This window comes from Nicotiana sylvestris, chromosome 11, assembly GCF_000393655.2.
Source record: "Nicotiana sylvestris chromosome 11, ASM39365v2, whole genome shotgun sequence".
In the NCBI taxonomy this organism is placed as follows: domain Eukaryota; kingdom Viridiplantae; phylum Streptophyta; class Magnoliopsida; order Solanales; family Solanaceae; genus Nicotiana; species Nicotiana sylvestris.
The window spans coordinates 74,536,382-74,553,260 of NC_091067.1; the positions used below are offsets into that span (position 1 = coordinate 74,536,382).

At 36.5% G+C, this 16,879-nt stretch overlaps 1 protein-coding gene across 1 annotated transcript; it reads right to left on the reverse strand.

Moving 5' to 3' along the window:
- Positions 1-5,948: 5,948 nt before the first annotated feature.
- On the reverse strand, positions 5,949-8,750 carry LOC104249720 (auxin-responsive protein SAUR76). The gene is made up of 2 exons (XM_009806197.2): positions 8,631-8,750; positions 5,949-6,579 (listed from the first exon to the last, which is right to left on the reverse strand). Exons 1-2 carry the CDS (start codon positions 8,667-8,669, stop codon positions 6,169-6,171), a joined length of 450 nt encoding a protein of 149 aa, XP_009804499.2. The 5' UTR covers positions 8,670-8,750; the 3' UTR covers positions 5,949-6,168.
- Positions 8,751-16,879: the final 8,129 nt, after the last annotated feature.

Sequence of the window (16,879 nt, forward strand, 5' to 3'; positions counted from 1 at the left end):
GTAAAGTTTTATGTATTTAAATTGACACAAAACAGTGTGCAGGAAAATTGCAGATTTGAAAATTTCGTAACAATGCAGCAACTAAAAAACTCAAATGAGGTTGGGCTTTTGTTGATTAGTAGTAGTACTATTAATTAGCTAAACAGATGATCTGTTTAAATAGCACGAGTGAAAATTAAATAGCAAAAACAACAAAGCACAAGTAGCCAATGCTCACATATAATGTGTATTCTATCAGAAAAACTTAGTAACAAAACAGAGATAGAGGTTACTTTATTCGCCGGAGAGGAGCAAGTTTGCCGGAGCGATGACAGAAATGAACTTTTGGAATCTAATTTATATTCAAAACTAAGAAACTTTAATTTCTTTGGGCGGTCACATGAACATGAATTGAACAACAAAGAACAACTAAAATTTGATGGAACAATATTTTAGCAACAAACAATCCTATTTTCGGATTCAACAACAACAACAAACAAGTATATTTAGATTTCTAAATTCAATAATATTGAACTTAAAATCAACTACTCTAACAACATTACAACAAACAATTCCTATATTAAACTTAAACAAGATTATGAGACAAATTCAAGAAATAATCATAAATGATAAACAAGAAATCAAACTATACAAAATTCGGATTCAAGATCATCCAAACAAAGTATGAACATGAATGAATCTATTTTAACACAACAAACATGACGGATTAAAACGATTAAATCAATATATTTCCTTTAACACAACTAAATTCTTTTTAGACAAATAACAAGATCGACGAATAAACAATTATGAACTTAAGCTTGAACTTAACAATATTAACAATTTCTAACAATACATAAACACATGAAACAAATTGAAGAAATAGTTAATTAAATTTCAATTTGAATCTAACAAACATCAAACTAACAAATATTCACTTAAACAATAATACAAACATGAAATGAATATGAAAACAACTAATTAAACTTCTATTTTGAAATCTGAAAATTAATTTTAACAAAGCACATGAACATGAACAAACTAGAAAAATGATTTCAACGATGAACAACGAACAAACAAGAATTGAATTCTTTAACGATTTTGGATCCGGAAAATATCAAACAAAAATATGGACAAAAATAAAACTCAAAAACAACTAACCGGAGATGAATCAACGACGAACTTTGATTGTAAACAAATCTGTCCGAGCCTCGACCAAAGCTCGAACGAAGGACGACGAAGATGAAGAAGAAGTAGAAGCAGACGCAGCTCGAAGAGAAGAGACGCAATGGCAGCCATGGCTGCCTGCGTTGATGAGGAACAGCTGGACGAGCTGGAACGGCAGCAGCAGTGGCGACCATGGCAGCAGCTGTCCGTCGACGGGGAGAAGAAGAAACATCGGCAGAAGCAACGGGGGCAGAAACGGGCAGCAGTGGCGCGTTTGAACGATGAGGAAGCAGCTGCGGCGAAGCAGGAGCTTCGACGAGCAGCAGCAGCAGTCTTAAAGTGAGGAAGAAGAAGCAGCAACGTTGGTTAAAGCTCGACGAAGAACGAAGGAGGAGGAGCAGCCATGGATGAGATTTTTGAGCTCGATATGGAGAAGATGAAGACGCAACTGGGTTGTCCATGGTGAGGGTGAAGATGAAGTTGTGAGGGGTTGTTTGGACGTGATAATGGAGGGTAAAGGGCAGCCATGGGAGGGGTGTTTGGATGCTTGGAGAAGAAGAAGATAATAGGGAGGGGGTGGCGGATGGTTAGTATAGTTTTAGGGTTTTCTTTTGTTTTTCTTTTTTTGTTTTGTAAAAAATGAAAAATGAAAATGAAGAGGGGGATTTGGGTTGTTGGTACTGGACTGGGTCGACCCAGTTCGAAATGGACTGGGTCATTTGGGAAGATTGGGCCATTTTTTTGGGCTTGTGGCTTGAAATCGAAGAAGAGACCCAATTCTGACTTTCTTTATATTTTCGCTCTCTTTTCTTCTTTTATTTCTCTAAAACTAAATTATAAAAATACATAAACTATTATTAAGAACTAAATTAAGTTATAAAAGCGCAAATTAACTCCAAATAACAATTAACGCACAATTAAGTAATAATTAAGCATAAAAATATATATTTGGACATTAAATGCTAAAAATGCAAACGATGCCTATTTTTGTAATTTTTAATTTTTGTAAAACACATTTAATTACTAACAGTTGTATAATTAAATCCTACATGCAAAAATGTGACATATTTTTGTATTTTTTATTAATTTAGCAAATAAACATGCACAGACAAATACAAATAATTATTCAAAATATCACAAAATTGCACACCAAAGAAAAACCATTTTATTTGTGAATTTTTTGGGAGTAATTCTCATATTGGGCAAAAATCACGTGCTTACAAATAGCGAAAGAAGAAAATCCAAAAATTTCTAGTCTACCGATGGAAGAAAACTCTACCAAAGAACAAGATGTGGATCATATCCATGCTGAATCGACAATGACAGCCCAGCTTGATTCTACAGGTAATACTCTTCCTACTTTTGAGTTTATCATGGGGTTACAAAGAAAAGAGGCCATAGAGAATATGTTGTCAATAGCTGCTGAGGGAAGTGTCATTGGGGGTGGTGAAGGTGTGTTTGAGTCTCAGGGAAAGAAAATGGTGCAGAGGTAAAGGGTAGGGAACTAGTGCCTGTCGAAACTTTGGCACCTGACAATACTACTGGGGAACCAATTGAGGGACCTGATCCCTCAACCCAAAAGGAGCCCTCTGGTTCTAATTGGGATAAGAATCCCAGGTCAGTACTGATCCCGCCCCCTCTCCTCATTTCTATGTTGAGCTATTAACAATTGTGGTTCCTAAGATGCGATCTTTGTCTGAGGAGGAGAAGGAGGATAGTGAAGAAGAAGATTATGATAATGTGGCTCTGGAGAGCTTTATTAGGGCTAGAAGTATAAAGGCACCTCCCCGGGGGTCAACATCTAAGAGAGCTACCATGAGGTTGCAAAAGAAGGAAGAACTTGAGTAAGTTTTAAGGAAAAGCAAAAAGCAAAAGAAGAAGAGGATATTGGTGAAAGATGGAAAGGTTGTCCATGAGAAGGTAGTGCCTCACGCACTAGTCGTGAATGTTGATGATGAGGTAGAAGAGGAACCTGATTCCCTGGTTCGTAAGTCCTCAAAGAACCTTACTATTCCAAGGTCCAAAAGGGAGTCATTTGTGAGTGTAAAAGAGTTGAGAAGGGTTGAGGGTGAAAAATCTGGTGAGAAAGTGGTTGAGCAATCCTGTGAAAATGTGGCTGATGATTCTGCTAAGAAAATCTTCAGGAAATTTGCAGACAAAGGAAAGAATGCTACAAAGTCAGTGAAAAGGAAGGCTGATGCAAGTGAGGAACCTGGTTCCTCCAAAAAAAACCAAGTTTGGTGATACCCATGATGCTAGCAAAGAAAAATTGAAAAACCAAAAGGTGTTGTGGGGCCATACATTTACCCCTAATATTCTAGATATGACCGAAATGCGCCAATTGGTGGAGATCTGTAAATTCCAATAGTGGATACATCTGTTCACAAGTGACAGTCCTAAAGTTTATGAGGAAGAGGTCCGCAGTTTTTATGCCGACTTCTTTACAGTTGAGGATGATCATATTTGTATGATGGTGAATGATGTTAATTTCGTGATGGATACTGCTGTTCTGGGAACTATTTTTGGGGTGCCTACTGATGGTATGTTTTCTATTGAGGGAACTTGCTCTTCTAACTTCAGAAATGTCATCGTGAAGGACAAGGCCATACAGCATGGGGAACGGGTACATAAGAATACCCTCCTTCCAGTGTACCAACTACTGTTTGAATTGGTAAACATAGTTTTGCTTCCACGCGCAGAAAGGAGGTCAATAACTTCATAAGCGGACCTGGTTCTCATGGAAGCACTAGATGGTTACACCACTATAAACCTGCCTGGCATCATGATAAAGCACAGGCAGAAGGTGGCAGAATTCAAGGATGGTAATCATGGGCTGCTTTAAGGGCTAAAGTGGGTACTCATAAGCAAACCTTCTTCAAGACCACCCTTGAGGAATGTGAATGCATTGATAAAAGTGGAGGGGTTGGCAGCACTTTTACTATCTCTCAGCTGATCAACGCTCAGAACAGTGTCACTGAAGAAATAAGAAAGCTAAAGGCAAAGAATGTCATTCTCGAAGGTCAGTTAAGTCAAGTTCAGGAGGCACCTAGTTCCAACAGCTCTCAAAGCATAGAGGTTGCCCGTCTGATAAAAGAAAATGCAAACCTCAGGAAATAGGTTGAAGACCTGAAGGAGAGACTGCTCAACGAGCAGGTGTCAGCTAATGCTTGAATGGACATCCTTCTTAGAACCCTTGCCTCTTTATCTGGGCCTTCCCCTTCTAGTGCTCCCTAAACAGTATCCTCTTTCCAAGTGTCAAGACTCTTAGTGTTTGTCCTCTATTTTAGTTCTGATGATGTTTATGACTGGTACTTTTATTTTTGCTGCTTTTTATCTTGTGGATGTGTTGATAACAATGGAACTGCTCCCTACTTAATATCCAAATTTTAACGAAAGCTTCCTCCTTTTGCTATGTATGTCTTGCTTTTATGTTCTATTTTTAGTCATGTTTGTCTACACACATGTGGCATGAGTTAATTAAGCTAGGCTTCTTTTTACTTGAAGCCTGCTACTGATCTTTTTATGATGTCAAAAGAGGAAAAAATAATTGAGGGGGAACAGATTCAAGGGGAATACAGGAACACGAATGTCATTCTGGTTCTTAGGGGGAACTTAATTTATAAGTTTGTCATCATCAAAAATGGAAAAATTGATAGGCTATATATTTATCACGTTATGTTTTGATGATATAATAAACTTATTGGTAAGAACCAGATAAGGAACCTAGTACATATCCTTAAGTATTTAAGATCAACAAGTCTATAGTCAGGGATGTAGTTCAACTCTTCAGAGTCAAAGGAACAACAGAGGGAACAGATAGCTACCAGTTCCCATGGTGATTGTACAAGTCAACCCCCTAGCTGTAAAGTTGTTGCCTGCATACACAACAATGCAAAAACAGTGCAGCAGCCAACTTTATGGGGAATGCCCTTTACCTAACTTGTTTGCATCATTCAAGTGATATTACAAATGAATTATTAGCATCAAGCAAAGGTAAAACAAAACACTTGCTTATTCAAGAATCAATCAAGTTCTCTCAAGTGATCTATTAATCTGGCAAGTGACTCTCAAAGTCATCAAGAACAAAGAACAACATAACAATGGACCGGTTCCCTGTATCAAATTATTACATGTCCTTAGTTGTGTTGTACCTTTATTAAAGCACTCTACTTGTAATTCCTACTTAGCTTAGTTAAAAGCATTGTGTAGGAAATCATTGTAAATCATAAACTCTTATATTTGTGTCTTGGCTAGAGTTAATCGAGTTGTAAGTCTTTGTAATAGAGTTATTACAAAGTGGCTTGTAATAGAGTTGCTACAAGTTAGTGAGGGATTAAGAGGTTAATTCCAAGGTTACAATAAGGTGTAATCTAAAGTTTGCTCAGTAGTGAAGTTGAAATCCTACAAGGGTAGGTCGTGGTTTTTAATCCCGTGAACTGGGAGTTTATCACGTAAAACTCCATTGTGTCATTTACTTACTGCAGTGTGCGTGTATTATATGGGAACTAATAGAGAACCCGGTTCTCTATATAGTTTGGTAGACCCTTAGTTTTTATCAAAGGGAAAGTTAGAGTAATATATTAGTGAAAAAACTAGGACTAAAGGTGTAATTATCCTTTTTCTTCACAAATAAAATAATTTTGTCCTGTCTGAAAATGATTAAGTAAATTACTCCTGTGTTGTGAGTTTGTTTATTGATGACAAACTTCCCCATTAAGAATTCTTTCAAACAATTATTGCTTAGGATGCATCAAATTTTGCTTTTGGCGTCCATTCCTTTAATCAACATCACATTCACAATGTACCAACAACGACAAACTTTATCAGTTTATAATTCTTACATTGGATATCAACAATTTGAATAAAGAATGATGTAAGCTATAACCAAGAACGTACACATAATAGGACTGAGATTCTTCTCATTCTTTTGTAGAGACAGTCACTCCTTAAAATTTATTACTACTAGTTTGACTAGGGAATTAAGGGGGAGAAGTGGAAATCAGATACCAGGATTGAAAATATTCAAACAACATATAGATCAGCCAATTCCTCGAAAGAATCAGAAGTAAAGTTGGTGGGATCAGCATTTTCAAGCAACCAAAGAAGATGGTCAAAGAGCACAACCTCACACTTAACTGAAAGATGGCCTTCCCATGCATATGCATGCTTCTGCTTTGATTTCTCTATTAGAGCATTCAACAGTGGATGACTCAAGTACTTGGATTTTATCACATATCTCCTTCTTGAGCTCCCAACAAGAATTGTCTCAAAATCTTCTTTATTATCCTCAGATTCCACATTCCAGATCAAATCTTCTCTTGTAGATTTGGACCTTAAACTACTATAAGATGAGCTTCTTCCAAGCTGCCTTGACAATGTCTTACACTTCCTCAGTAACAGATTCATCTTCTTCATCTTCTCTAATTGCTCCTTCTTGCTTTCATTGAGGAAAGTGAATGACATTAATTGAAGACTTAAATATAATACCAAGAACATGAATATTGCTAGATGGATAAGTGAATATAGTTGAAAGGTCGCTGTTTTCTGGTTCTTCGATCGGGACCTAAATTAATCAAATGACAAAGACAAGCCATCTTTTAGTACCTTTAGTTCAAATGGGATCTTCGTTGTTTGCTTATGTGTTATTCATGATCAAGATTTGATTCATTGTGTCTTGGGAGGAAAGATAAGTATGTCCTACTATAATTAAGGTGATGTTAGTTGAGAGGTAACCACTTAGCTCTTTAACCAACTTGACATGTCAAGAAGACTACAACCATAGTGATCGCCTATTGCTTAAAAGGTCCCATCTCATATATATGGTACAGAAAGCATGATTTTTTTTTTTGCCTTTAGTTCCCAATTTTTCTAGATGTTGACTGACCCGTTGGAATCAATTGAGCATCATCGCACTTAGTGATTACCAGTAAAAACCTATTAGATAATTTTAATATTGAACCTCGGACTTATACTTGTTCTGAATTAGGAATATTGTGATTGTCTAGTCCTTTTTCGTGTGCGCGTATGTACGGAGGAGTAGTGACAAACAGGCGGGTCGGGTTGGATATGGTTCGGGTTGAAAATGTGTAATGAAAAAAACAGATAAATTATCCGATTCGACTCATATTTAATACGGATAAAAAACGGGTTAACCGACGGATAATATGTTCATGACTTCTTGCATATGATCACTTTTGGGAGGATTCTTAGTCTCCCTAATTTGAGGAACCCCCAATTTGAGGCTTTACAAATGTAAAAGTTAGACTCATTCGTTATCCATTGGTTACTCATTAGTTATCCATTTTCTAAATGGATAATATGGTTCTTATCCATATTTGACCATTTTTTAAAAAAGCTCATTATCCAACCCATTTTGTAATAGATAATATGGGTGGTTAACTATTTTTTTTTAACCATTTTGCTATTTTATTTAGAGATGCGTGTGTATGTGTGAGTTTATCTTTGTATAGTAATATTTTAAATTCCATGTCTAGTATGGAGCGGAACTGTGTATAAGATGAAGGATCTAAAGATATCTGCCCCACTTGTGTTTTTCCTCTACATATGTAATCATAGGCAGAGCACGAGATAATGTAAAACAAGAATAAACTTAAGAAACACGGCCTTTTGAGATGTCATTCCTTTTATGGCCAATGAAGACTTAACCAACTGTCACTCGTCAAATGGTTAAACTTGAACCTGATTGTTTCAGTGGGCAACAAACAGATCTTAGAAAGATGCACCCTAAAATTTTAACAATAAACAGGCACTAAAGTGCTCATGGGTTATAATAAAAGTACATCCACGTCGCTGTACGATTATGTAGATTTATATATTGTTAGTGCTTTCATCTGCATTTTTTCCATATCTTTGTCGGTTCTATAACTCCGCGCCATTCTATTACTTAAGTCTAACTTTATGCATCATACCCTAGGAAAAGAACGATTAGCACTAAATATTGTCGTGTCATTTTCTTTTTTTTCAGGCATGGCGAAGCTAGGAGATGTTTAAATTTAAAAGAAGTGAAAAAAAATTTTGACAAAGAGTGTTCAATATGTATTACTCCTATATATATCTAAAACATAATATTTTATTTATATAAATAGTGCAATTTCTCCACGAATTATGACCATGTGGCTTCGCCACTATTTTCAGATTTCTTTCTAACTAAACTAATGCCGAAGCATTTGCTGGTAAGACAGCCACATGGACAATTAATAGCCATCACAACAAAAGGCAGCATATCTGCAATTGTAAAATCGCGTCGTTTAGGACAGACAATTCTATCATACCCTATAATCGTTGTCATGGTGTCTTTGTAGTTAGATAAACGAATCACTAAATGGGGGGATCAAACATGTCTACATTTGTCTCATACATAATAATAGCAATAAACTTCAGATGAAGTTCCATTCCACCTACAGAATGTCATTGTTATCTAATAGAGGGTGAGCAGACCACAAAAAAGAATAGAAACGCCTTACCTGCGCAATGCTGGTAGAAGGGAAACAGGACCCTTCCATCTTAGCTTCCAAGCAAGACTACAATTGGCAATTTCTGTTTTTTGTAAGTAAGTTGCCACAGTGCAAGAGCAAATCAAATGGTGTTAAGAATTGCCCAGAGCGAAAACTAGCACATTCTAATGGAAAATAGTAATAGCAACCGGGAAGGCAGAAAGTCAAGCACGATCTATTCGGCTGTCTACATTTAGTATTTCCTTGAGCTCTATTGCGTCATACTATGTGGGAGAAAGGACAAAATTTCATGAAATAGAATTACACAGAGTTAATATCCTAAAATCTCCCTAAACTATAAAGTTTTTATTAGTTACCTACTTAAACTGTTCGGTTTCTCTAAATCCTCTTAACTATATTGACATTCATACTAAAAACCCCTCGTTACATTCTTAAATGTGTGCCTAGTACACACTCCTAATTATCTAAAAAACGTGTCATGTGGCACTACAAGTTTTTTGTCAATTACCTACTTAAACTATTTAGTGCCCCCAAATTCCCCTAAACTATATTCCCCTATATATTAAAACCCCATATTAAATTCTTAGAGGTGCGTCTGTCTAACTATATTAACTTATAGTTTGAACTAAATTTTTTATGTAGTTCACTCATGATGTATTACTGTCGGATGACTGATTAATTCTACGAGTTTTGACCAAAGTAGTATCTAATGTAATGAGTTAATTTTTGATTTAATTGTGGTTGTGCTAAATACTAGACTCCAATTGAATAATTCCTTATTCACATTCATGTTGCAGCACTATTTTTTTTTTAGAAAAAAAGGCATATAGTGTTGCATTTATGAAAAATCATCTTATATTACATAAACAAGATTACACAAAATAAAATTTCGCAAACAAGAAACTAACTGGCCAACAACTACATTCTCTAATTCTAAATTACTCAAACAAGGTTTAAGAGATTCAACTTTATTCTCCACAACAAAGTGTTGGTTTAATAAGAAGATTTAAATGGGTGTTCTTTCAAAACTAAAAAAAGAAAAAAATAAATTATTTCAAAGAAAACAAGAGAGGAAAATTTCTTTCCAGAGGGAACTCATATGGAGAACTGAAGAAAAAAAATGAAGGTGGAAAAATAAGGAAGAATGGTGAAAAATGAAGAAGAAAGGTGGATATAAAGGAAATAAGGAGAATATTTAAAATTTAAAAAAAAAAAAGGAAAGAGGGTTAGGCTAATTAACCATTACATTTTGTCAAGTGGGCCATTTTGATGGCTTTTTTCAGATGTCACGCGCTCCCAAGCAAGTGTGCACACACGTTATGCCAGGTAAGCAACAAGGGAGTTTAAATATGAAGGCCAATATGGTTCAAGGGCGTTTTGGGGACACCAAATAATTAAAGTAGGAAACTGATTAAAACGGTAGTCTAAGAGGGTTTTAGGGTATTAGCTCAATTACATAGCACCACAGACATCTTTAGTCCCCTCTCACACAGAAATGAAATCAAGAAGGAAAATGGGCAAATATAAAATCCAAGTATCTCCATCAACATAAATTGGGACACACCCAAAAGAGAAGGGTGAATAGTAAATCCGTTACTATTCACGAGCCATAAATCCGGCATCTGGCGGTGGATTCTCGCAATTTTGGTGTTAATAGAAGCATTTTCTCTATGCGCACAATCCCCAATTGGTTTTGTGCTTAGATCTATAGCCAATCGAAACAGATCTTAAAATTTCTTACCCGGTTACTGTAGCAAGCATAACTTTTCGTTAGTTTCTTCTTCTTTCAATGGAGTTTTGAAGAACTTCATGAATATATCGTCTTCTCCCCAGCCTTTGGCTTTGGGAGAGCAATCTAAAATCATCCCTCCAAATTCATATGCAGCTAGTTTGATCAATAACCAAACAGCAGGACAAGTTACAAAAACAACTTTGAAGCCAAGCGAAGTAGTTCATGGAATCCCAACACTACTGTTTACAATGGAGGAACGAGAAGATTTTGCAAGGGAGGAAGGTTTGCATCAAGCCATTGTCGTGAAGGTTTCTCCTAATGCTCCAGATTTGCAAGACTTGCGTACAATTTTGCCAAAACTATTTGGCGTCAAAGGCCAATGTTTGATTGGTCTTCTTGCGCAAAGACAATTACTCATACGACTGGATCATTACGACGACTTCGTAATTTGTCTCACCAGGTCAGTTACTTATTTTACGAGCAAAGAAAAAGAACATCAAGTTAGAGTATTCCCATGGACGATTGGATACAACCCAAAAGAAGAAACACATATGGCAGCGGTATGGATTTCGTTTCCAAGTTTACCCCCTGAATTATTTTCCAGGCGTGCTTTAATGTCCATTGCAGCAACTGTTGGAAAGCCTATTGCTATTGATAAGGCTACTCAACTTAGGTCTAGGCCAAGTACAGCTAGGGTCAAGGTGATCCTTGACATTTTGGATAAACATCCAGAACAAATAAGGCTTAAATATGTTGATGAAGGAACTGGAAAGATCGTTGAATAGCTTCAACAAGTTACTTATGATAATTTACCTCTATATTGTAATCACTGCAAGTATCAAGGACATGACGAATCTAATTGTCGCATCCTTTTAGGAAAAAAACGAGTAGTACATGATGAACATGTGGAGGACGAAGCTGATGCAACAGGAGTAATGGAGAAACTACAGGGTGATACAAGGGATTATCTGAATAAAAAAAGAGCTAACCAACAGCCGATTGAAGGACCAGGAAAAAATACAAATTCTAGGCAGCAACATACTTTGAAGGCCACTGTGAATGATGGTAGTAGAGGGGTGGTTGTGAACACGATGATTGATGACATACAGGTCCAACAAGTGCAAGATCAAGCTGGGAATAAGGTTGAGGGTGTATTCGTGGACCAGGTACAGAAACAACAGACTGTTTAGGATAGGAGGTTGATGGATTTTCCTGCTTCTACTAGTGTGCAACAGGTGATTTTGCAACCTAATGGAGGACAGCAATGTGTTATAGTTAATGAAAAGGCAAATGGTGATTTAGTGGTGCCTAATGCTGGACAAAAGGGAGATGGTGAATGTATACCTGTTGGTAGTCGAATAGGTGTGCAAGTGGCTGATTTAACTACTGGCAATAAGCAATAAGGGTTAGCAGTAGGGGATGCATCTACTCCTAAGAAAGCCAAACTCCCAGCTGATATACCTGCTACAAAAGTTTTTGAACGAATGAATGAAACTACAGCTGGTGCTTTGAACATTGCTATTGATTCAGCTGTTACAATTTATTGGCAGAATCGCCAAGGGGCTCGAAGCAAAACTGATCCAAAGAGTGTTAAGGCAGTGATCAAGGATCTTACACAGCCTCAAAATTGGGTGGACCATCAGGCAACTGCTGTTGTTCTAGCAACTCCTTTAAGGGTTGGAATTTTAGCTGGTGATCGAGCTAAAGCAGGGATTCAAACTCTTAGTGTTCAAGGTGTAGTGAATGTACATAATGGAACAAATGTTATCATGGCTGAAGAAAAACAAGCAGGTTCTAATGAACAGGAACAAGCTGGGCAGTCGAAAAAAATTGCAGATGATTGGATAGATGTGATGAGATCTCCTAGTCGACAAGATACATCTCCAGCTGTGAAGGCTAAGCAACAACATTTGAGTGTACCAGCATTTCGACAGGATATAATCACTCCAAATTCTTTTGATGCACTTGTACATGAGGAGGAAATTGGAATCAACTCATCAACACTAAATGGTACTATGGTTCAGCAGCAAATTGTTCCATGCACTACAAGTGAAACAAATATCCTACGCAACGAGCTAGTAGCTAAACAAGCACAAAGTTCCAACAATCCAACACTACTTTTTTCCAGTTCACATGTGGAAAAAATCATTAAAGACACGCAAACTGCAATGATAATGAACACCAATATGGTTAATCCACCAATTGTGACGTTGAACAAATCCGTCTTTGAAATACCATCACAATCTTTGGAATCGTTTGGAGAGTATGGTATTAAATCCAAATTTTGGGATGACCAACGTGAGGATTGTGAGCACGTGATTTTTGCTTCACGGAAATTACTCCAAAAGAAATCGAGAAATAAAGCAAGTTGCCTTCGGGTACAATTTTGAGAGTTTGTGTGACATTTTTGGTAATTATTTTGTCCGTAAATGTTTACCTTGTTAAAGTTAATTGAAAAATACAATAATACATGTTGCATGCATATTTAGGATTTAATTATGCATTTAGGAATTAATTAAACCATCATTTGGCTCTAAAAGGAAAATCACAAATGCATTCATTTTTACTCTATTTGTTGTCATTGTGTGATTTTATTTTAAGGTTTTAATTTGTGTGTTAATTGTTGTAAGTGTTAATTAATATTTGTGTAGTTTTATTTTTGATTTTATAATTTAATTAGGAATTGTGTTTAAATTAGAAATTAAAGAAGGAAAAGAAAAAGAGTTCAAAAATGAAGGAATTCAAATGTGGGCTTAAAATTGAGACAAAAAACCAGGCCAAAATCAACTCATTTGACCCAGTCCGGTTAACTGGTCTCTCAGATGAAGGAAACGACGCCGTATTGGCACTTTCCATCTGGACTGTTGATCAAACAGATCTAACGGTCCAGTTCAGTTCTTTCATTAAACCAAACGACATCGTATGGTTGTATTTGATCGGGACCGTTCATTGCTTTTGATCTAACGGCTCTCAGGCTTTCCCTCATGACCCGACCCACTCCTGTCTGAGACCGACCCAATCCTCACTCAATCAGAACGGCACCGTTTCCTTAAGTGAAGAGATCCTGGCCATCAATCTCACCTGATCCAACGGCCAGGATCCATCCCTCCCCTTCGTATATAAGGCCCCATCTCTCACCCCACGCCCCCATAGCCAAACGCCCTCCCCCCTTCCTCACTTCGTTTCTCTCGGAACCTAGGTCAAACCCTAGCCGCCATAGCTCCCCTTCGCCTGAAACCCGGCGGCAACTACGCCGCCGACCACCTCCTTAACACCATAGATCCACCTCAACACCCTGGTTACGAATCCACTACTCCCTTGGCTCGAATCAATCCCCATCTTCTCGAATCTTCATTTGAAGATTCGAGCCAAAACCCCATCTATGCCAAACCACCCCAAATTCATACCAGTTACTCCCCTGACCTCACTCGTAACCAAACCAAGCTTGGTTTGGTTCGAATCTAACCAGAAACCTTCAAGCCCCAAATCGACTGTATGAACCCTAGAAATCCAGAACCTTGGGATCATTCCAATTAAACGAAGGGTTGGGGTCTAATAGACCTTAATCGAGGTGTTCTCAGTTGAGAACACTTTGATTAAAGTCCATTCGACCTCAAAAAGGTCGAGTCCGGTTCGAGACTGGGTCATTTTTGTTCTTAAGATTTAGAGGTATTTTTCCTTTCCTTCCTTCTGTTCATGTGTTCTATTTGTATCTCTTTGCATGTTTTAGTAGTTTGTGTGATTTTTCTACTTTGCTTTTAATTAATTTTGTTCATCTTCAGTAGACCTTTTATTTGGTCCAATTCTATCATTTGCTTCTGTTTGCTATAATTGTTATGTGTTATAATTTGTATAATCGATATGATTAGTTTCGTCGATTAGTTGGTTGTATTACAACTCACTATTTTTGTCAAATGCTACTTGAATCACATGTTTTTTTCTGATTGTTTGTCGATAATTGTTGTACATTATGGCCTATATGATCGATTAATCAAGTGTCGTCAAGTAATTTGCTTGAAAAATTAGAGAAAACAGGATAGTAGTTCCTGTTTGTTTTCCAGTAGGTTTACCATTTCTTTTGTCTTCTGTGTTAAATGTATAATGAATTGAACCTTTTGTTTTCAGTCTTGTTACTCGTTTATCTCATTGCCCTGATTAATACCATTTCGATTTTCTTCTGCTCTTCTGCCCTAAATCTTTGTGTCTGAATAGGATTGTGAATTGGATATATCTATAGTTATTTAGGTGTTTAACCAAATGAGTTTCAGGTTTGAACTTACATAAATGTAACTTCATACTTGTAAAGCTTAGGGTAATGAAGTGATAACAGTAGGGTTTCAGGGGTGATTTAGGAATTAAACAGTTAGGATAATATTTTAGTGTTAGTGTTTTGTTAGTGGGATATTAATTAATTTGGTAATGGAGAACAAAAGGGAATGGGGGCCTAAAAATAAGGAAAAGTTTCCTTAGTGGATATTAAGTGGAAAATTTCAGATTTAGTGGAAAAAGGGGGTCGGGCTGTAGTTTTAAAAGGAAGGCAGACTTGTATAAGAAGAGGACAGAAGAAGACTGAAAATCGATCTTCTGAAAAATACTAAAGAGGGAAAAAAGTTGGAGAGTTTGTTTTCTTTCACTTCTGAAAATCAGAATCAGTTTGGTTAAGTGTTTAATAAAAAGTTCAAAGTGTTTCTTTCTTGGAGAGTTTAAAAAATAGAAATCAAAGTTTGTTGTTCTATTGCACTTCTGGTTATATTGTTCTATTTGTGATTGCTAATTTGTTTCTGGGATTTCATTGAGGTTTCAAGTAGTTTTCTGAGTTTGTTATTTCTGGTCTGTACTGGTTATTTATTGCTGATTCTGGTATATCTGTGTTGTTGTTTGGTACTTCTGAAATTGCAACTGGATTTGGTCCTGAGTTTGCTGTTGGTTAAACAAAATTGTTCCATTGGTTGTTTTGCTGGATTTCTGGTGGTTTTAATCTATTTCTGGTTTGCTGCTGCTTTGTTGTCACCACTGCTGTTACTCACTCTTTCTTCCTATTCTTATATTTTCAATACCAGGTACACGCTCGAATTCCTTGGTGTAACCTCGAATTGGAATGAAATGAAGTAGTATTTCCAGCCTATGTTCACGTGAATATTTGTAGTGATAGTCAGTCTAATGTTGTCATTTTCCGTTTGTTTGAATTATATTGAGTCAAGAACTGGTCAATTAGGATCGCCTCTATCATTTTGAACCATTTAGACTAGTAACAGACTACGGACTGTACTTTGGTGTAGTAGTTTATTTCCAGCTTTCCCGTTGTTTATATTCACAGTGACGATAGCAAATAATAGATTTCTGTTAACAGATAACTTTTGAGTGAACATAGTGATGCCTTAAACTTAGAAAGATAGGAATTTGAATGAACACTCGGGTGAGTGTAGTGTTGGGAATAATCAGTTAGCCAATGTTCATGTTTCTTTAAAATCAGCAAATTTCGAATGTGTTAGCTTCATTTAGTTAATAGCACTTCATCTTAGCCAATACTTTCTAAAAAAAACGCAATAACGCACCTAATAGTATGTAAATCTGGTCGTAAGAGTTAAAACCAAGGCCATAACTTTCTTGTGCATTTAATCAGAACAGCTTAAGCAAACTTTCGTAATCATTAGTAATTAAGGTTGGCTTAGTTTCAAGTAGTTGAAAACAATTAGTCCAATGGTTCATTTCATCTAACAATGTGGGTTTAAATTAGTTATAGGATAATTAGTTTTCTTTTGAATATATATATTGTTTGTCAATTCCGTATTTTCAATTTCAGTAGTATTGACTTATAGAATAAGGCATGAAATATTCTCCTTTTACGCAAGTTTGATTGCAGTTTTCCAGTTGCGCTTGCTTTAATCCGATAAATAAGTGATGGCCTTTTCAAGCATGTAATTAACTAGGATTATTTTCTTTTATTTTAGAGACAAACTTAAACAGAAAATGTAGACATTTTAGGAATGTCCTTTTAAAAATAAAAGAGGCGTGCCTCGCCAAAAATAAAATGTATAAGTGGCGAGGTCCTCTATTTTTAATAACTATCTAGCTTTAGGGAGAGGTCGTTTAGCGAATATCCACGACCTTCACCGAATTAATAACACGATAGTCTCTTTAGGCGCGTATTTAATAAAATTACTTTCCTAAATTCGGGTGCGCATTTATGTGACCCGAATCAAATCTCAACGACGTTAAAATATGTTAAAAACTACGGGTGCATTTATGTGACGTGGTTCGAGACGTGCTTTAACGACGTTGCAATTCTCTTTTAAAATAATAATAATAAAAGCGGCTAAAAGTTAAAATTTGCATATAGATTCAACATGTATTAAAAATCAGATAAATAAGCCGAATATGACAGTTGAGCGACCGTGCTAGAACTACGGAACTCGGGAATGACTAACACCTTCTCCTGGGTTAACAGAATTCCTTATCCGGATTTTTGGTGCGCAGACTGTTAAACAGAGTCATTCTTTTCCTCGATTCGGGATTCAACCAGTGA